Source organism: Lolium rigidum, chromosome 2, assembly GCF_022539505.1.
Source record: "Lolium rigidum isolate FL_2022 chromosome 2, APGP_CSIRO_Lrig_0.1, whole genome shotgun sequence".
Taxonomy (NCBI): Eukaryota; Viridiplantae; Streptophyta; class Magnoliopsida; order Poales; family Poaceae; genus Lolium; species Lolium rigidum.
The window spans coordinates 145,409,919-145,430,890 of record NC_061509.1 but is presented as its reverse complement, the minus strand read 5'-3'; the positions used below and the strand labels follow the sequence as shown (position 1 = coordinate 145,430,890).

Here is a 20,972-nt window from a genome sequence, read left to right as displayed (position 1 = left end):
GATCTCGATAGTAGTGCTACGCATATACATACCATTGATGCTAAGCGAATTAAATTGAATGATAATTCTACTTATATGTGGCACTGTCGTCTTGGTCATATTGGAGTGAAACGCATGAAGAAACTCCATACTTGATGGATTACTTGAATCACTTGACTTTGAGTCACTTGATAGATGCGAAGCATGTCTAATGGGAAAAATGACAAAGACTCCATTTTCTGGTATGATGGAGCGAGCTACAGACTTATTGGAAATCATACATACCGATGTGTGTGGACCAATGAGCGTAGCATCGCGCGGTGGTTATCGTTATGTTCTAACCTTCACAGATGATTTGAGTAGATATGGGTATATCTATTTCATGAAACATAAATCCGAAACTTTCGAGAAGTCTAAGGAATTTCAAAGTGAAGTAGAAAATCAACGTAACAAGAAGATTAAATTTCTACGATCTGATCGTGGAGGTGAATATCTGAGTTATGAGTTTGGCATGCATTTAAAGAAATGTGGAATACTTTCACAACTGACACCGTCGGGAACACCACAACGAAACGGTGTGTCCGAACGTCGTAATCGAACTCTCTTAGATATGGTTCGTTCTATGATGTCTCTTACTGATTTGCCGTTATCATTTTGGAGTTATGCATTTGAGACAGCCGCATTCACTTTAAATAGAGCACCATCAAAATCCGTAGAAACGACACCGTATGAATTATGGTTTAATAAGAAACCTAAGCTGTCGTTCCTGAAAGTTTGGGGTTGCGAAGCCTATGTAAAGAAGTTACAACCGGACAAGCTAGAACCCAAAGCGGAGAAATGCGTCTTCATAGGATACCCTAAGGAAACTATAGGGTACACTTTCTATCACAAATCCGAAGGCAAAATCTTTGTTGCTAAGAACGAAACCTTTCTTGAGAAAGAATTTCTCACTAAAGAAGTGACTGGAAGAAAAGTAGAACTCGATGAGATTGATGAATCTATACTCGTTGATCGAGTAGCGCGATACGGAAGTTGTACCAGTACCGCCTACACCGACAACGAGAGGAAGCTAATGATAATGATCATGAAACTTCGAACGAGGAAACTATCGAACCTCGCGGATCGACAAGGGAACGTACCACTCCTGATTGGTATGATCCTTGTCTAAATGTCATGATTGTGGATAACAATGATGAGGACCCTGCGACGTATGAAGAAGCGATGATGAGCCCTGATTCCAACAAATGGCAAGAAGCCATGAAATCCGAAATGGGATCCATGTATGATAACAAAGTATGGACTTTGGTAGACTTACCTGATAGCCGCAAGGCTATCGAGAATAAATGGATCTTCAAGAGAAAAACAGATGCTGATGGTAATATTACTGTCTATAAAGCTCGACTTGTCGCAAAGGGTTTCCGACAAATTCAAGGAGTTGACTACGATGATACTTTCTCACCCGTAGCGAAGCTAAAATCTGTAAGGATTTTGTTAGCAATAGCTGCATTTTTCGATTATGAGATTTGGCAGATGGATGTCAAAACGGCGTTCCTTAATGGAGACATTGAGGAAGAGTTGTATATGGTACAACCCAAAGGTTTTGTCGATCCTAAAAATACTGACAAAGTATGCAAACTTCAGCGTTCAATCTATGGACTGAAGCAAGCATCAAGAAGTTGGAACCGACGCTTTGATAAGGTGATCAAAGACTTCGGGTTTATACAGTGTCATGGAGAGGCCTGTATTTACAAGAAAGTGAGTGGGAGCTCAGTAGCATTCCTGATACTATATGTAGATGACATATTATTGATTGGGAATGATATAGAACTATTAAGCGATGTTAAAGGTTATTTGAATAATAGTTTTTCAATGAAAGACCTTGGTGAAGCATCATATATATTAGGCATCAAGATTTATAGAGATAGATCAAGACGCCTAATAGGGCTATCACAGAGTACATATCTGGACAAGATTCTAAAGAAGTTTAGAATGGACGAAAGTAAGAAAGGGTTCTTACCTATGTTACCGAGCAAAATCTTGAGTAAGACTCAAGGACCGGCTACGACGGAAGAAAGAGAAAGGATGAGTAAAATCCCCTATGCCTCGGCGATAGGATCTATCATGTATGCCATGCTATGTACTAGACCGGATATAGCACATGCTCGTTAGTTTGACTAGCGAGATATCAAAGTGATCCAGGAATGGAACACTGGACAGCGGTCAAGAATATCCTGAAGTACTTGAAAAGAACTAAGGATATGTTTCTTTGTTATGGAGGTGACCAAGAGCTCGTTGTAAGTGGTTACACCGATGCAAGTTGGAAAACTGATCCTGATGACTCTAAGTCACAATCTGGGTACGTGTTTATATTGAATGGTGCTGCGGTAAGCTGGGCAAGCTCGAAGCAGTGCACGGTGGCGAAGTCTTCAACAGAATCAGAGTACATAGCGGCTTCAGAGGCTTCATCAGAAGCGGTATGGATGAAGAGGTTCATTGTAGAGCTCGGTGTGGTTCCTAGTTCATTGGACCCATTAATCATTTACTGTGATAACATGGGTGCCATCTCCAATGCACAAGAGCCAAGGTCACACAAGAGGCTGAAGCATATCAAGCTGCGTTACCACTCGATTCGCGAGTACATCGAAGATGGAGAAGTAAAGATTTGCAAAGTACACACCGATCCGAATGTAGCGGATCCGTTGACTAAAGCTCTCCCTAGGGCAAAGCATGACCAACACCAGAATGCCATGGGTGTTAGGTATATTACAATGTAATCTAGATTATTGACTCTAGTGCAAGTGGGAGACTCGAAGGAGATATGCCCTAGAGGCAATAATAAAGTGGTTATTATTTATATCTTTATGTTTATGATAAATGTTTATATATCATGCTATAATTGTATTAACCGAAACATGAGTACATGTGTGATATGTAGACAACAAGAAGTCCCTAGTATGCCTCTTAAACTAGCTTGTTGATTAATGGATGATTAGTTTCATAATCATGAACATTGGATGTTATTAATAACAAGGTTATATCATTATATGAATGATGTAATGGACACACCCAATTAAGCGTAGCATAAGATCTCGTCATTAAGTTATTTGCTATAAGCTTTCGATACATAGTTACCTAGTCCTTATGACCATGAGATCATGTAAATCACTTATACCGGAAAGGTACTTTGATTACACCAAACACCACTGCGTAAATGGGTGGCTATAAAGGTGGGATTAAGTATCCGGAAAGTATGAGTTGAGGCATATGGATCAACGGTGGGATTTGTCCATCCCGATGACGGATAGATATACTCTGGGACCTCTCGGTGGAATGTCGTCTAATGTCTTGCAAGCATATGAATGAGTTCATAAGAGACCACATACCACAGTACGAGTAAAGAGTACTTGTCAGGAGACGAGGTTGAACAAGGTATAGAGTGATACCAAAGATCAAACCTCGGACAAGTAAAATATCGCGTGACAAAGGGAATTGGTATTATATGTGTATGGTTCATTCGATCACTAAAGTCATCATTGAATATGTGGGAGCCATTATGGATCTCCAGATCCCGCTATTGGTTATTGGTCGGAGTGAGTACTCAACCATGTCCGCATAGTTCACGAACCGTAGGGTGACACACTTAAAGTTGGATGTTGAAATGGTAGTACTTGAATATGGAATGGAGTTCGAATATTTGTTCGGAGTCCCGGATGAGATCCCGGACATCACGAGGAGTTCCGGAATGGTCCGGAGAATAAGATTCATATATAGGATGTCATTTTATGTGAATTAAAATGTCGCGGAAGGTTCTATGGAAGGTTCTAGAAGGTTCTAGAAAAGTCCGGAAGAAACCACCAAGGAAGGTGGAGTCCACATGGGACTCCACCTCCATGGCCGGCCAACCCTAGTGGGGGAGGAGTCCCAAGTGGACTCCCCCTTAGGGGGCCGGCCACCCCCCATATGGGAGGTGGAACTCCCACCTCTAGTGGGAGTCCTAGCTTGGCTAGGTTTCCCCTCCATATGGAAGGTTTTGGTTTCGGGTCTTATTCGAAGACTTGGAGTCCAACACTTGGGGTTCCACCTATATAATGAGGGGCCAAGGGAGGGGGCCGGCCACCCCAAGACCACAAGCTGGCCGCCCCATTGAAGTGGCCGGCCACCCCCTCCCAAACCCTAGCCGCCCCCCTCTCCTCCATATCTTCCGCGTAGCTTTAGCGAAGCTCCGCTGGAGTTCTCCACCGCCACCGACACCACGCCGTCATGCTGTCGGATTCAAGAGGAGCTACTACTTCCGCTGCCCGCTGGAACGGGAGGTGGACGTCGTCTTCATCAACAACCGAACGTGTGACCGAGTACGGAGGTGCTGTCCGTTCGTGGCGCCGGAACCGATCGTGATCAAGATCTTCTACGCGCTTTTGCAAGCGGCAAGTGAACGTCTACCACAGCAACAAGTGCCTCCTCTTGTAGGCTTTGGAATCTCTTCAAGGGTGAGACTCGATACCCCTCGTTGCTACCGTCTTCTAGATTGCATCTTGGCTTGGATTGCGTGTTCGCGGTAGGAATTTTTTTGTTTTCTATGCAACGTTATCCTACAGAAATTACTGGGCCTAAGTTACTAGGCCCAAGGCCAATTTACTCAGGTTAAAACAAGACACACAGAGAAGCCCAGATTATATTCAAGGCGGAACAAGAGCCCAAGGTCTGTTCCTGGAAAGTTATATCCCGACACAGATAGAATTCTCATACCTACGGTGGGATAGTCCAGTTTGCTGCTCAGGCTTGTGTAGGCCCAGTTCAATGTTCTACCGCGAATGAAGGTTGACTTGTATTAGGCCCTTCTTTGGGTTACCCGTAATATCAATAAAAATGAGAAATCCCTCAAAAAAACAATAAAAAAAGAGGGCACAATGTGTAGTATTTGATAGAGCAAACGTGTCTATTTGGCAGAAAGTATGTCGCGGCCAACACTTGATTGCGTACAACTCATATGCTTTACTTTGATGCCTGAGTAATGTTAATTTCCAAACATCAGAACAAGACACAGTCACATTCACCAATTCGGTGGGAGTAACCATGTTGAACAAATCAGCTTTTCTCTTATTTTTATGAAATATTGGGCGGGCCTTCATAACCTATCTAATGAAATTGTTCGAACATCTACCTTGTGCCACCATGTTTATTTTTGTAGATCAACAGGGACCTCATCCCCGGTTCCATTGATAAACAACGAAACCTGACAGTGCCGTTGGTTCATTACAGGGATTGCATTTTACAGAAAAAAGTAAACTAGATAGAAACTACAAAGTTTTTCACAGCTACAGAAGTGGAACAAAAGTAACAGAGAAAACAAGACGACTAGCCCTCGCGCTCCAGGGTGGAGATCACACGGCTGCAGGAGAGCAGAGAGCAGGCGGCTACAGAACTCCCGCGGGTTTATCTCATGGTTCCAGTGCCAGGAGAGAGACCAGTAATCCAGTATATTTTTCATTATCCTTAGGTAAGTAAAAACGATCGAAAAAAATAATTTAATAAATACAAGACAACTTAAGATTACATAAGTAACACTACTAGGAAATGAAGAGCAGGAATTCAGAAGGACATCTCATCTACTCGGTCATTTGAATGTTCTCCTCTACGGGTTCTGGGCGCAGACGCAGGTCATTGTGAACCTCCTTCGGATCATTGTAATAGTATATGGCGCATTCTACGTTCTTTTGGAACACCGATAGCGGCTTGCACATCGCATAGTATACCAAATCGTGGTCCTTGACCTCACTGTTCGCCAACAATCTGTGTTGCACAGCCTCAACACATTTCTACTCTATAAACATGTTCTCTTCAAGGAGGCGATGGCGCTCAGGCCATAACTCCGTATTCTTAGATATCTCCTCCTGGAGGCGACTATTGTGCCGATTCATCTTTGCAACAGTCTCCTCCTGGAGATCGTGCCACTGGGAAATCTCCCGTCGAAGCTTGTCACGTTTTCCGAGAAGATCGGTTACCTTATCGTCGAGCAGCTGCTAGTTCAATGTGGAATTCTTCTCTGTGAGACTTGAGGTGTGGGTACCGAACTGCAATAAACAACTAAAATCATGATCAAGGGGATAGCTAATCAGAAAATAACTACATCTAGAGGCAATACTGAATTACTGACATCGTCCCTCCTTAGGCTGGGGGAGATCTCCTCGATGATCTGCCGTGGCCATATCAGTGACATCGTCCCTCCTTAGGCTGGAGGAGATCTCCTCGGTCAGCCCTAGGTCTACCGTGGCCATATCGGTAGCAAGTCCTCGTACGAGGGAGGACTCGCTCGAGCTGTTGATCCTTGAGAAAATATAGATCAGAATCAGAATCTAGGCTATAAATTAACGAGGAAGAAAAAGAATGCAACAAGTACTTCATTCGTCCACAAAATGCATCTAGGAATTTGAAGCTAGACTTACCCTGACATCGAGATCCCACGGCGGCCACATCGGCATGCCGAGGACCAGCCCCGACACACGGAAGACGCTCCCTGAAAGAAAGGACCGACATGGAGGTGTGCAGAGAAGGATTGTTTGCCGCCAGCAAGGCACATACCACGAAAGGATAAGAAACTTCCATGGAGGAATCATCATTCCTCTCCCAGTTTCTCCTTGTATAATAAGACATGGCGATCGCAGCCTGGGCGAGCGTGGAAGTAGGAGCCAGTATGAGGAAAGTAAGAGAGAGGGTTATTACTCGTGCTTTCTACATGATTAAAACGAGGAAGAAGAGATAGTGAGCAGTACGGTTGGTGAGGTGAAAGATTTATTAATTCTTAAGTCCATACTACCGTCTCCTCGTCTCCCTAGAATCAATCTTGGCCGTTCATTTCCTATCAACGGACTATAGGGAGTAATAGATTTAAATGGTTGTTGGAGTTAATTCCTCAACCTCATCGCAGTATTATTCCCATTTGTCACCACTAAACAACCCCTGGCGGTTCGTTCTCCCCCGCATTTCGGCAAGTTCCAAAACCCCCATTGTTTGCAGTTGATCTCCCTCCCTCCCCTCACTCCCTCTGATTAGTTCTACGTGCTTCAGAATTGCCATGGACAACGGCGGCCTGTTTACGCTAAAGACGAGCGCCGTTCCCCATGGAACGACCAAGGTGGAAGTGGTGTACACGAATGACCCTTCCGTTCTCGAGAGCACCCTCCAGATGTACGAACCGAAGCTACTAGAGCATAGGCCTAGGTTCGCCGGCCTCGATCTAGAGTACACTTCGGATCAATCAAGTACCGTCGTCGTTCAGTTGGCCATTGACTAGCACGTCCTGGTGTACCATTTTTTCAGGTGTGTTCTTCACATGCTCTTCCTTTATCCTTTTTTTTAGAAACTCTTCCTTTATCTTGGATCTGCTTTCTTATTTCGAAATAGACTAGATTCTAACTTGTATGAAAACACAAACAAACTAACTTGTATGAAAAATGTGGTCTGAAACTGTAATATCCAACCAGCTTGTATACTTTTTTTTGGATTGACCACGATATCTTATTTCGTACTTTTGGTACTCAAAATTTGTGCATGTCTTGCACAAATTTCATGTACTCATACTCACCGATAATCGGCATGGATGTCAAGATATTAACAACTGAATCTTAACTTGACACTCGAATTATATCATATAGTCGAAACAATAATTCGTGTTAGTTTGATGTGTATCACTGATGCAAAATCATTGTTTCACTACAACAAGTATACCATTTATTGGAAGCAAAAATATATGTACTATTTCAGCATATACTATCTTACAAAATTGATTTGTGTTAACATGCAGGATTCCTGACAAGCAGTGTCTGGCGCTGCGAGAATTCCTTCAACATAAAGGAATTTGTTAAACAACTGTTGACATCAGGGGTGACTTTATCAGGTTTGCTAACGATGGCATTACAATTCCTGAACATAAGTGGAATGACATACAGGATATGATCAATTACAATAGTCCTGGCAATATGACTGGCATGGGTGATTTGGTTGCCGTCATCATTGACCCATCTTACAAAAATATGAATAACGTGTTCCCTACTAAGAGCCACAATCACTGGGAGTGGCTGACATTGCCTGAAGTAAACTTGAGGTAAGCCGCGATTGATGGGTATGTCAGTTTTGAGTTGTACAGGCGACTCAACAAAATCATTGAAGGGCAACATCAAGCGTAACAAATTCCAAGGGAAGTGGTTTGCCCTGATTGCAATGAACCAACTAGGTTGGCCAATCTCCCTCCTGCCTGGCGCGACGACAACAAGTTTGTCGGGACAAAGTACCATTTGATCCGAAGAATATGCCACCAGGAGAAATGGCCCCGTGGGAGCCTACTTCGGGGCTTCGTGGGATGGCAGTCCACGTGGTGAGCACGGTAGGGCAGCGGCTGGATGTGGTGAGCTAGCAGGGCAGGGCATGTATCTGGTTGGGAAGTTTAAACAAGGATTCCCAACACACGAAGTGCGCACAAGAACAGAACTTGCACTGCCAACCCATGGGAGTAGGTACAAGCCGCACCGGTAAGCGTGTTAAGAGGGATGATGATAATTGGTGAACTAGGCTGGCATTATATGTTTCATAGATTGTACATATGTTTGCACTACAAACAATTCGCAAGTCCATAACGATTTTAGTTCGTTAGCGAATATGCAAAATCCATCATGGAGACCTCATACTGACGGTTTGGAAGACCGTTGCGAACCTCGCGTCACAGATGGCCAGACTGACAGTTAGATCGTCCCGTCATGGATCCATGACGGGCTAGCTCACACCCAAAGCCCACCCTGTCTGGTACGTCGTGACGGGCATAACTGTCATGCGGCTGCCTCCCCGATCGAGACCATCATGTCAGACCAATCATTGAGCAGTCGATCCAATGATTGATCTGGTAGGGCAATGATTGAGCTGTCAGTCCAGTCGGGTGACATCATCGTCCACGTGGATCGACACGAGGTTCATTCCTGTGCTGATACCTGGCACAAAAAATTTCTAGCAAATCGCGGACACTTTGTCCAATCATACAAGGACGCATGTCAGCACGGAAAGAGTGGTACAAGGACACGTGTTGGTTTTGCGAGCACGCCACATGGACCAATAGAAGTTGGACACGTCGCCTATCCATTTCCGACACTGCGGCGAATAAAGGCTAGACACGTTGACAAATAAAAGCTGGTCGCGCGGATGAATAGACGTCCACCACATGGATTATTCACTCCCATTTCAGCCCAGAAATGGTTGTTACCGAAGGTGACACGTGGCCTCACATAATTGGATCCTGCATGCCAATTGGGCTGAACGACCCGATTTGCCGTCGACAAAGCGCTAGTACGAACAACGGCCCAATAAAAACCCATTTCGGTTTTGGCTCAACACAAACGATATGGCGTGTGAACGCTATGAGACAACTAAAAGGGATATATAATTAATTAAATGCATACTTACTGGATTATAGGCATCATTACTGGGTTACAGGTATAATTAATGGATTAGTGGCAACTGGTTTACATGCATACATTAACGTAAGATCCGATTCAGCGTGCACAGAAGCGCCAACATAACAGTTCAAAATCGTCCCATTAGTCCCCTCATGGACAAACGCAACATCCAAATAACAGTTCAAGCGTCGAACATCTCACCTGTTCACGGTGTAATTAAGACTACAAAGTCATAGACAACTGCTCGGTTTTTTCAAAGGATGCGAGCAACTTCCCAAGCTTTGCAAACAAGCAACTCTGCATCTCTTCCATTTCTTTTGCTTTGCTGGCCATCTGATCAATTGTAGTGTTCTGGATCTAAATAATATCGCGTAGCTCTGCAATTCTAATCTTCTCTCTCTCTCCAATTCTGCTGCAAGCTTGCTCTTTCTGACTCGATAAGGCTGAGAGGGCTGATGCACAACTCCCGCGTTCTGAAGAAAAGTAGGTTGGGAGATTTTTTCTTTGATAGGATATCGTGTACAACCTGAGCCTCATTCTTACGTCCTCCATCAGCTGTTGGTACTGAAAACTCATGTTCCATCGCAGCCTTGTTTTACAAAGAAGAAACATGGTTATGAGATGCAACATAATATAACCTTCACATTAGTGATGACTCTTTGAAAGCTGCCTTACAATTGCATTCTTAGTCGGGGTGGAGAAGCCCGTATGTCGGCTCAAGTGGCACTCCTTGAACATATCAAAGGACCGAGTTCTTTGCCGTTGTACTTCTCCCCCTTGAAAAACGCAAATATTAAGAGGCCTTCTTAAAAGTTCCATTAGGATCTGGTAATAAAAGAGTTTGCATCCACACATAAACTATAGTTTATGCTAGCAACAATGCACATGAAAGGTTATAGACGGGGGGAGGGTGGGTGGGGGGGGATGGACTGCGAAAGTGCCAATGGTGGCCGGTTAGGGTTTGGTGCGGGTGTTAGTAGGCCGCCGGCTGGGCCGTTTTGGGCCTGGCCAGTTGAAAGGCTTCTCCTTCCCCTTTTGTTTTGTTTAAACCATTTTCTTTTATTTATTTCCTGTTTAGTTATAAACCATTTTACAATAGTTTTGATACCAGAAAAATACTAGAAAAATATAGATTAGTTTTGGGATGAAAAGAAGAGAATAATTTTGGCAATAAAAAGAAAGTTTAATAAAATAATTTTGGGATTTAAAATATGCATGATGCACATGACTTCGGAATGACATGGAAAAACGAGCGGCGAAGAAAAATCTAATATAGGGTTTTTCTGGGTCGTTACACAAGTAATATGCATGATGCACATTTGTGACGTTAATTTCGGTAATTAAGCACACTCGAAAATTGCATAATAATCTAAAAAAATACATCTCATGCAGTATCGAATATATGTAAGTTTTAATATAATTGATAGTACTTGTGAGACCTGTTCAAAGAAGGTATTTCCGGACCATGTGCATTTCAGAAGTCATACGTACGAAATGTACTGGAAAGAGAGTTTATTAATTGTTGATATACCATTAATCAAACCATTAAAGATCGGATCTCGTTCAATTACCATGACTAGGTACACTTAATTACGTAGGCAGCTACCTATAGCATCTGGCTTCTGGCACCTCACATAGTGTATGCATGCAGCTGGAGAATCGAATGCTCAGTGCATCCTAGCCTGCTAGGTCAGCTCAGACACCGTAATTTTCTCCGATCGACATCTCTCGTTGTTTGCGTCGCCATAACTATCCCAAGACTAACAGTGCGTTCCTGTCTGCGGGGTACATGGTCAAATTTCTTGACCAGGCGACGCGTTAAACCCTATAGGTCACCGAACCGACATGTGATCGCGCCACACAGCTAGTTGCAGTTAATCAAATGAAGTCAACACTCTGCTTCGTCGTCGAGCAGATGGCGTGAAGCATGAAACGGAGCCTAGCAGCTGAGCTAGCTAGATGTAGCTAAGCTAGAGCGCTGGCTACTTGGATAGCTTGCTCTTTGCCCAAATTGCATCGACGAAGAGCATGGAGCATTCGTCGAGGCTAATTCATTCAGTAGCAAATCGACGTGCTAGATTGTAAACATATATATACCATATTAAAATATACTTCATCATACATCTAACGGTATTGATTTTATATGTTAAATATTTTTCTATAAACTTGGTCAAAGTTTGCATGATTTGACTTCTAAAAGATCTAATAAGCACTATATTTTGTCATGGAAGGAGTATGCCAAAAGAAAAGTACTCCGTCCGGAAATGGGTTGCTCGAAATTTTTGACATTTTTTCACGAATATGCTGCTCGGAATTAGATATAATAATGTGCAGTGAGTACATTTTCGATAAGAGATCTAATAATACCGATCTTAACATTTTTGTGGGCAACGCAGGTGAGTTTTTATTTTTTGTTCATATGGCCCTAAGAGCATCTCCAGTCGCGTCCCCCAAACTGTTTCCCAAAGCGATTTGGGACGCGTCGGACAAAAAAACGTTCCCAACCGCGTCCCCCAAAGCCGATTTTTATCCGGCGCGGCCCGATACGGTGGATTGGAAATACTTTTATATTTTGGCTTCCTTGTTATAACATGTTCAGCTGAAAGCAAACTCCAAATAAACTTTCAAAGAAAAAGAGCAAAAAGGAAAAAGGAACTCGCTCTTCAACCAGAAATAGCAACATGTTTTTCTTCTCTCTTCCGGGCACACACCCTATCGGGTGACGCCACCCTCTCTTTCCATTTTTCTTAATTCATCAACCTTAAGGATCACAATGTATCAAATCAAATAACAATTTATTCTAGCAATAATATCTTATTTAATAGAAATTCTCTATAGCAAATTACTGTGGGATGGAGGATTGTCCCGTGATTGAGGGATGGACTTTCTCTACAACTATTGCGAAACAAGACATATGCAAATCCGAAACAGGGAAGTACGAAACTAAAGGGAAAGTCTATCGATGAACTCCCTAGTTCCTATGTTTGCTTTGAGGCAGTGCTAATTGCTAATGTGTGAACTATCACTATACTTTAATAGATATCTTTTACAGAATCAATTCCTTTTTTGAATGTACAAAAATTTTGGGAGCTCAGCATGTCTGGAAGCACGGGAGAACGTTCTTTTGCTGATATTATTACCAGTATTCGATACTGGGTTATTCATAGCATTACTATACCTTCCCTATTTATTGCGGGTTGGTTATTTGTCAGTACGGGTTTAGCTTATGACGTGTTTGGAAAAGCTTCCTGTCGAACCGGTTCCTATTTCAATCCGTGCTGGACCGATCGATATACCAATAATAAAGTCTCCAGTCAACTGTCCCATATTCGTTCTCTGGGCTTCCATATTCGTCTTCTAGGGTTTCATATTCGTATTCGTCCTCTCGTGTCCTATATTCCTCTTGTTTGATCTGCAAGGGAGCGAGAAAACGCCGTTTTCTTTCAAGTCCTAGGCTTCGCCCTTTGTTTGGCTTCGATTCCGGAAGTAGGACCGACGAAGTAATGGCACTCGATTATTATCAACCTGGCTGCAATCTTTTTCTGTCGGTCCGGCGCCCCGAGCCCATCCCCGCCCCACAGGGGACGCACCGGGGACGCCGGATGCACCAAAAAGCGAGGCGAAGCGACGCGGGCCCGACCCGTCAGCGGCTCGGAAGTCTAAAACCCCGTCGCCTACCTTTGGTCAAGCGACGTTAATGGCGTCCCAGTTTTCCCAGGTGACGCAGGGACGCGTCTCGTCGTGCATGGCTGTGTGGCCGTCCGCGCCGGCGTTATTGCATGCAACCACCCGCTGCCGCCGTTGTACATTAAGAGGCCCTGTGGTTCATCCCAATCTCTCACCGCTCCCAAACCTTCTCCTCGCCGCCCCCAGATCTTCTCCTCGCCGCTCCAAGCAATGTCGTCCTCGTCCTCCCGCAAGATCGCCGCGGCGAACGGCTTCGGCCGCGGCAGTCTAACCGTGTACCACGCGGGATATCTTGTCCCGTCGGACATGCGCCTACCAAGCAGCGGCGGTTAGAAGATGGCCATGAACGGCATTGGCATCCCGCTGCCGCCGATGCCAGGCACGGAGCGCTGGAAGGATGCCATCAGGGCCCGGCGGGCTGAACTCGGCGCCGAGGAGCAGGCGGATCCGACCTGAGCGGCTAAGAACAACGACGACTGGTGTGCCACGTACTTCAAGGCCAAGTACGACGTGGAGATGCGCAGCACCACCGGCCTCATCGGCGGGCCAAACAACTAGAATAGGGACGGGCGCGCCCTGTTCTGGGGCGTTCCGGGGCGCACTCTCGAGAACGTCATGCGCGGCATCCGCAACCGTCTCCCGCGGCGTAATGGCAGCCGAGGAGGACCACGTACTCGTCCTCCTCGAACTCTTCTTCCTCAGGACCGGCCCTATCGACGCCGTCCTCGTCGTACCGCTCGGCGCCCTGCACCGTCCCCAATCACGTGAAGGAGGAGCTGGCGACGCCCTTCAATCCGAGGCCGTCTCCCGCGGCGCAATGGCAGCCGAGGAGGACCACGTACTCGTCCTCCTCGAACTCTTCTTCCTCATGACCGGCCCGATCGACGCCGTCCTCGTCGTACCGCTCGGCGCCCTACGCCGTCCCCAATCGCGTGAAGGAGGAGCTGGCGACACCCTTCAATCCGAGGCGCGGTGGCAGCAGAAGCCGGCGGCAGCAAGAGAGGCGCGGCGGCGCCCTCCTCATCCCGAAGCCGGAGGTGAAGGAGGTGCCGGAGGAAGCATCGCAGGAGGCACTGCTCGCGGAGTACAAGCAGCAGCAACGCCTCATCGCCAGCAGCGACGACCCCGAGGACTGCCCAGGGCTGCGAGCGGCGTTCTTGGTGTCACTCAATGACAAGGACGCCTGGAGGGGCGACGTCGAGACGGCGATCGCCATGTCCATCCGCGACTCCGGCAAGCCGCTTGTGGACCTCACCGACGACGGTGAGGCAGGGCCAAGCGGCCTGGTGAAGGACGAGCCCGACGAGCGCGTCAAGCAGGAGGTCGTCACCGATGACATGTACAACTTCCATCAGTAATACGACGCCTCTGGCCGCCGCAAGTACTACTAGATTAGGTTTAGTTTAAATTTAGTCGAATCTAGTTTAAATCTACGTAATATATGTTAGGTTTGGATGAATTTAATCGAATCTCGCACAAGTTTAAAATTTCCAAAATTTTGTTTGGGGGACGCGACTGGGGAGCGACGTCCCCCAAACGCGGCACGAACAGAACACGTCCCCCAAACGCTCGATCCGGCGCGGTTTGGGGGACGGTTTGGGGGATGCGACTGGAGATGCTCTAAGGGCTCGACTAAAGTAGTAATTGAGCTACACCTCTTCGGTACATTTTTTTCCCCATATTACGTTCCGCGAGTTACTTTACATACTACACTTGTTTTTGTTGTTATACCTACGGGTAAACACTCCAATGCCCTGTGCATCGTTCATTCTTGTTATGTTTTCATCTGGTACACCTGGTTAATAATGGCACTACAGCTTCAAGGTGAAAGTACGAGGCAATGCAAATGTCAAAGGATTGGATTCGCGTGTGATCGCGTCGACTAGATCGTGGAGATCAGGAGGGCCACATGTTCTTGTCCCGCTGGAATCGATCATGAATTTCCTACGAAAGACGCGCTCTTCCATATCTAGGAGATCGAAAAGATATAATTAATCTGTCTATGTCGGGAGCATGGAATCTCATGCTAAATAATTGCTCCATCAATTAATTACGAATTGGAGGGAAGAGAGAGATTTACATGAGAAGTAGGAGTAGATGTTGTATACAGTCAATCTCATCGAATAACCCACTCAATTCACAACCAAAGTGCTCGATCGCCCTAAAATATCCCACACATGCACATCCTCCAGCGCTATATATACCCTCCCAACCTTCTATTATCAGCACCGAACTCGTCTCACTCACTCACAATGGCTACTAGCACTAAGCTTGTAGCTTTAGGCTTTGTTGTCCTTGTCGGCATTGGGTTCACCGATGCTGCAAGGATGCTCGCTAGCTCCTCCAGTGCTTCAGGTGGTGGAGGTGGAGGTGGAGGTGGTGGTGGAGGAGGCGGTGCATCTGGTGGTAGTGGATGGGGCGGAGGATCTGGATCGGGTGGAGGAGCAGGATATAGTGAAAGCGGTGGAGATTGGGGTAACAGGTGGAACTTCGCCAAGGGAGCCGGTGGAGGAGGAGGAGCTGGTGGAGGAGGAGGATCAAATGGTGGTTCGGGTTTTGGTTCTGGATCCGGCTATGGCTCCGGAAGCGGTTCGAGCGGCTCGGCATCAGCACCTAGCGGCAATGGACATGCCAACGCCGATGGTAAGGGCGGTGGTGGTGGCGAAGGTGGTGGCGCAAATGGGTCTAGCGGGTCCGGAGCTGGTTCTGGCCTTGGTAAGGGATACGGTGAGAGTGGCATAACTACGGCACCAGCTCCAACTGTTGGTGGTGTCGGCTACTCCGATGCTGGCGGTAGCGGTAATGGTGGTGGTGGCGGAAATAATGGAAATGGAGGTGGTGAGGGCAAAGGAGCTGGACAAGCCGGCAGCGATGACACTTCTGGGGGCAATGCCAGTGGAAATGGTAGCGGAAGCGGTGGTGGCATAGCTAAAGGTGCCGCACAAGGTCCAAGTCTTGGGGTTGGGTCTGGTTCTGGCTTCGGGGCTGGGCAGACCGGCAGCACTCGCTCTTATGGTTCTTATGGTTCTGGCTATGCTACTGGAATTGGTGGGGGCATGGGCAGTGGCTACGGTGTTGGCCAAAACGGCGGGACTGGCCGTGGAGGAGGAAGCGGATCTGGATCTGGCAGCGGTGGATTCCATTAAATTGGCATTTGTGGAACAAGATAGAGGCCGAGCTTCTACATGCATTACTATTCTTATCATTTTTCGATTTCAGTTATTTCACGTTAATCACGAACGTCGGTGCTAGAGAACTAAGTACCATTTCTAGATTAGCAGTTAGCTCCTAGACCATTCTTGTGCATAGCTACGAGTATGAAACTCTGTAGTTTAATTATTAGGAGCTATGTAATATCCGGCCTTGCTTTCTAATAAAATGGTCTTCTTAATCAGTATAGACTATACTAGATGGGCACGCGCGCTTCGCCGTGCTGGCTACCATCCATTCTTGCATGTCATGTTCCTTGCAACATGTTTGTGCGTGTTCATAGCCGTAGGCGGCGTGCGTATGTGCCAGGTAGGTGTAGTAGCGGTCTGGTGCGAGCATAGTTTGTAGAATGTGCGTTGCACGGTGCGAGAGAATTGGTCGGTGCGGGCCGGTGGTACCGACGTGTGGTACCAAACATATTGAGAGAACGATGGTTTTGTGTCGATGGTGGAGATTCATGTTCCTAGGAGATGTCACCTTGGTTGATGGTGGATATTCATGTTCCTAGGAGATGTCACCTTGGTTGCTCTGGGCTTTTGAGTGATGGAGTAAATTATAAAATGCTACCACATTTGGGGCTAGGTTAACACGTTAATACCTATTTTAGTAATCTTTTTAAAGATCTTCCAAGTCGTAAGAGTCACAAATCGCACTGAATCATGTTTAATAGTTTTTTTTACAGCAAAGCTGATCGATGAGATCCATTTATAGTGCTGACTTGGCAACACATAGTGGACATGGAGCTGAGGTGGGAGGAGTCCACATGCCAGCCCCTCCATCTTCCTTACCATCTCTCTTATGCTTCTTCCTCCACTATCCTCTCTCTCCTCCCTGCTAGAGATCCATCCCCGACTACCACTGCTTCTGGCGGCACCCTGATTCCTTCCCTAGCGACCGCTACCTCGGCGCTACCCTACCTCCTCTCTCGTGTCACCCGCGTAGAGCGCCGCCCCGAAGCCCTTCCCCGTTGATTCTTACCGCCCGTGCCGCTTCAGCTCCTCCGCAGGTGTGCCCATCCACGGCATGCCTCCTCTAGGTGCTCAAGCTCGATATGTGCCTCCCACGAGCATGAGGTGCTGGCGGAGACTGGTCCGTCCTTGCTCTGGTCCCTTGTTCATCCTTGACGGTGCAGTGGCCCTAGATCCTGGCCACCCGTGGTAGGGTTGCTGCCGCAGGGCGGGGACCATGCGGAGACGAATTCGTCCGTGCTTTGGCTCACCGGCGAGACGCTGGTCGGGGACATGAAGGAGTCTCCGATCTAGCCAGAGAGAGGGGATATGGCTGGAGAGAGATGGAGAGAGAGAGAGTCTCCCATCTGGGTGGAGAGAGAGGGGACATGTAGGAGTCTCCTATCTGACCACCGGAGAGAGAGGGTATCTGGCCAGAGAGAAAGAGAGTCGGGTGTAGGAAGAAGGGGAAGGGCCAAACGGAGCGCCCCTGACCCCCTCCTCCCGCACCCCTCCCAAACCCTAAACACACCCCGCCGCCGCCGCCGCCGCCGGTAGCGCCTCCGGGCAAAGGCCGCGGGGCGTGGCGGCGGCGGCGGCCTCTCCTTGTTGCCGCGCTGGGACGGCGATCGGGATCCCTCGACGCTCGCTGCGGCCGGTCGGATTTGGTGATGGGCGGCGGCGACGGCCAGACCTCTGCGCGACGGCCAGAAGCGGCAGCCCCTTGCCTTCCGCCGGATCTTCACCGCAGCACGCCGGAGGGGCTGGTGGCGGGCAGCGGCCAGGCCATGATCTGCGCCACTTTCCCCCCGCCTCTCGGCCGTGTGTGGAGGCGATCTCGGGTTTCTCTCGCGCCACGAGGTCGCCCGGGGCAGCAGCCTTGGGTACGACGGTGGAGGTGGCCATCTTCTTCGTCGGAGAGGGTCGGCCTGCGGTTGGTGGTGGTGGATCCATCGATCTATCACTGCTTTCCGGCGGCATGATGGAGGAGCTTGGAAGCCGGCGTCGGTGTCGCCGGTGGTGGGTTGGAGTGGCCAGCCCGGGATGGTCGCCGACGTGGGGTCCGACCTGAATAAAGGCGGCGGTCCTAGGGCCTCTCTTGCGTGAAGAGGAGGACCTACCGGAGGCCTGGACTCGTGATCCGGCCGGAGTGTTGAGTTCCGGAAGGCTCCGCCGATGAATGTAACACCTGGAGTTTGTTGGATCGGAGGTATTCGGTCGTGCGCACCCATGTTTTTATTCCGACCGATTGGTTCTGGAGGGAGCGGCGCGAAGCTCTTTTTCTTTGATTGACATCAAGTGACTATGGATCCATGATGAAAGTCGGAAGAAGAGAATTTCATGAAGGCCAGAGGGGAGGACTAGCTAAGGGAGGTTCAAGTCTTTGCGATGTTGAGGGACTTGCTTGATGTTTCGGGCTTCACAGCAGCGGTATGAAAGTGGGGGCGACAACACAGGTGAAGTGCAGAGTCCTACCTTTCAGGGTGAAAACCCAAGGTCTGGCCTTAATTGGTTGTGCCTAGCAATGTCCTTGGTGGAGGCATTTGTTTTGAGAGCGGGGACTAGTCTGCAATTCAGGTGTTGTCTTGGCGGTGGATGTATTGCTGTTGTTAGGCCCGAGATACTGTAGCGGGACTTTTATTTCTTAGTTTTCTTTTCTTGTTTTTGGCTGTGTGCATCCGTAGTGCCATTAGGGTGGTGCGTTGTTGCAGAGGCTGGGTGTAATTGGTATCTTCTTGATATTAATATATTCCCTTTATCGAAAAAAGGAAGAAGGGGAAGGGGAAATAAGATGGGCCACATCCACATAAGCTCCTTATCCATGTGTGCTATCAACTCACCCCTTATAAATGGGGCACACCTGTAGGGTTGCTGTCAAGATGCTATTAGACAAAAATCTGTGCATTTTGTAATGCCTAGCCTCAGACTTGGTAGATTTTTGAAAAAAATACGAAGACATTTACTACCGTGTTAACCTAGCATCAAATCTGGTGATCTTTTCTAATTTTCGGAGCCAGGTGGTCTGGAGCCTATTGCGCACAGAGAATAATGTGTCGGCTGGGGAAATGGTGAATGGAACTTGGGTGTCGCGTTGTTATTGCAGACACCAACTGGAGGCGTGTTAACCAGTTGGTTAAGGGAATCCTAGCCGTTGGGTTTCCCACGTCCAAATCCGGCGCTATTTAGCGCCGGATGGATGTATTTTTTTGGTTCGGGAAGCCTATTTTTCCCAGCGGCGAGCCCAGGATGGATGTAAGTTTTTGAAAAAATATGACGAATTCAGACAAACATAAGCGAAATTTAATGGTATTTACCATATATAGCCGAGTTCGTACATAAATAGGCCGAATTCGTACATATATTTGAATTCGGCGTTAGGCAAACTAAAACTTAAATTAAAAGCGGCATTCTACATGCCCAAATGGCGGTAGAAGGCCGTGTAGTCACCGCCGTCGTCATCGTCGCTGGAGTTCAAGGCCTCCTCGAGCGGCGGCGCCTCGTGCCATCGGCTGGAACCCTGGCCTGGGTCGCCGGCGCGTGGCGGCGTAGGCCGGTACAGGTCGTCGTCGCTGCTGTCCTCCAGTTTTATCAGCGGCGCGTTCCTGGGCACGGCGTTCCTTGCCGAGGCGGCGAGTCGCCGCGCGGCGGCTAGGTCCAGCAGCCGCCGCTGCTGCTCCGCCTCCTGGCGCTCCCAGTCCCGCCTGGACCACTCCAGCGCGGTGTTGATGGGGAGGGTGTTGTCGCCGGGCACCAGGTCCTACAGCGACCTGGCGATCGCCTCCTCCAGCGCTGCGTCCTCCGCGCGCTTTGCCTCCTCCTCGGCGAGCTGGTTGGCGGCGGAGGTGGCGGCGGCCTCCTTCTTCGCGGTCTTCCTCTTTCGCCCGCGCGATGAAGAAGTCGGCTGGTCGCGGATGACGAGGGCGCCGCTTCTGCGCCCTCGTGTCGGCGTTGGAGACGCCGGCTCCTACTTGACAGGGTAGCGCGGAGTCGCCGCAGGAGGCGTCGATCCGCCGGACCGAGAGGCGGATCTGGATCCTGACGAGGAGGAGGACGTCGCCATCCTCCTCGACGTCCAGGAACTACCGCGTCGAGGTGACACGGTAGCCGCTTCCAACGCGCGGAAGACGATGCGATGAGGACGACGATCGGTCTCTCTCGCCGACAAGTTGGGGCCATCAGCCGCGTGGGAAACTTTCACGACGGTTCCCGCGCTTTTCGCTTGTCCGGAGTCCCCGAGTGCTCCCCGGGGGGTCGGGAATTGCCTGGGCTCTTCGGACGGATGAAAAGCCTAATCCGGACGAAAACGAGGAACCGGAGGCACGGTGGGCCGTTTTCGTCCATCGGGATGAAAAAAAATGCATCCTGGGACCTCGTCGGAGAGACGGCTGGAGATGCTCTAAGCTCTATGCAGTTGCTCAGGCTGCTATCCGTGAAGAACCAGGTGGCTGAGATTGAGAAGGCGCGTTTGGTGGAGAAGGGCATGTTTGTCACCATTGATGACCTGCCCTCCATCCGTGGCATGCGGAAGGAGCTCTCCTTCGAGGCGTCCGCTAGCCTCGGGCGGTACGGCTGATTTGCCCAGCTGATCGGCGCGCACCGGTATGCTAGATAGTTGGAGTAACTTGTTCTGTATAGTGTGTACGTATGACGCCATGCACGTCCAGTAGGTGTACTCGTTGCTAAGGATGTACGGTAAGATCAGTGCTAG

At 48.3% G+C, this 20,972-nt stretch overlaps 1 protein-coding gene across 1 annotated transcript; it reads left to right on the top strand.

Annotated features, from left to right (window-relative positions):
* Positions 1-15,358: 15,358 nt before the first annotated feature.
* Positions 15,359-16,252, top strand: LOC124687402 (glycine-rich cell wall structural protein 2-like). Its single transcript, XM_047221186.1, has 2 exons — positions 15,359-15,944; positions 16,041-16,252. The coding sequence occupies exons 1-2, from the start codon at positions 15,359-15,361 to the stop codon at positions 16,250-16,252; spliced, it is 798 nt and encodes a 265-aa protein (XP_047077142.1).
* The last annotated feature ends 4,720 nt before the right edge of the window (positions 16,253-20,972 follow it).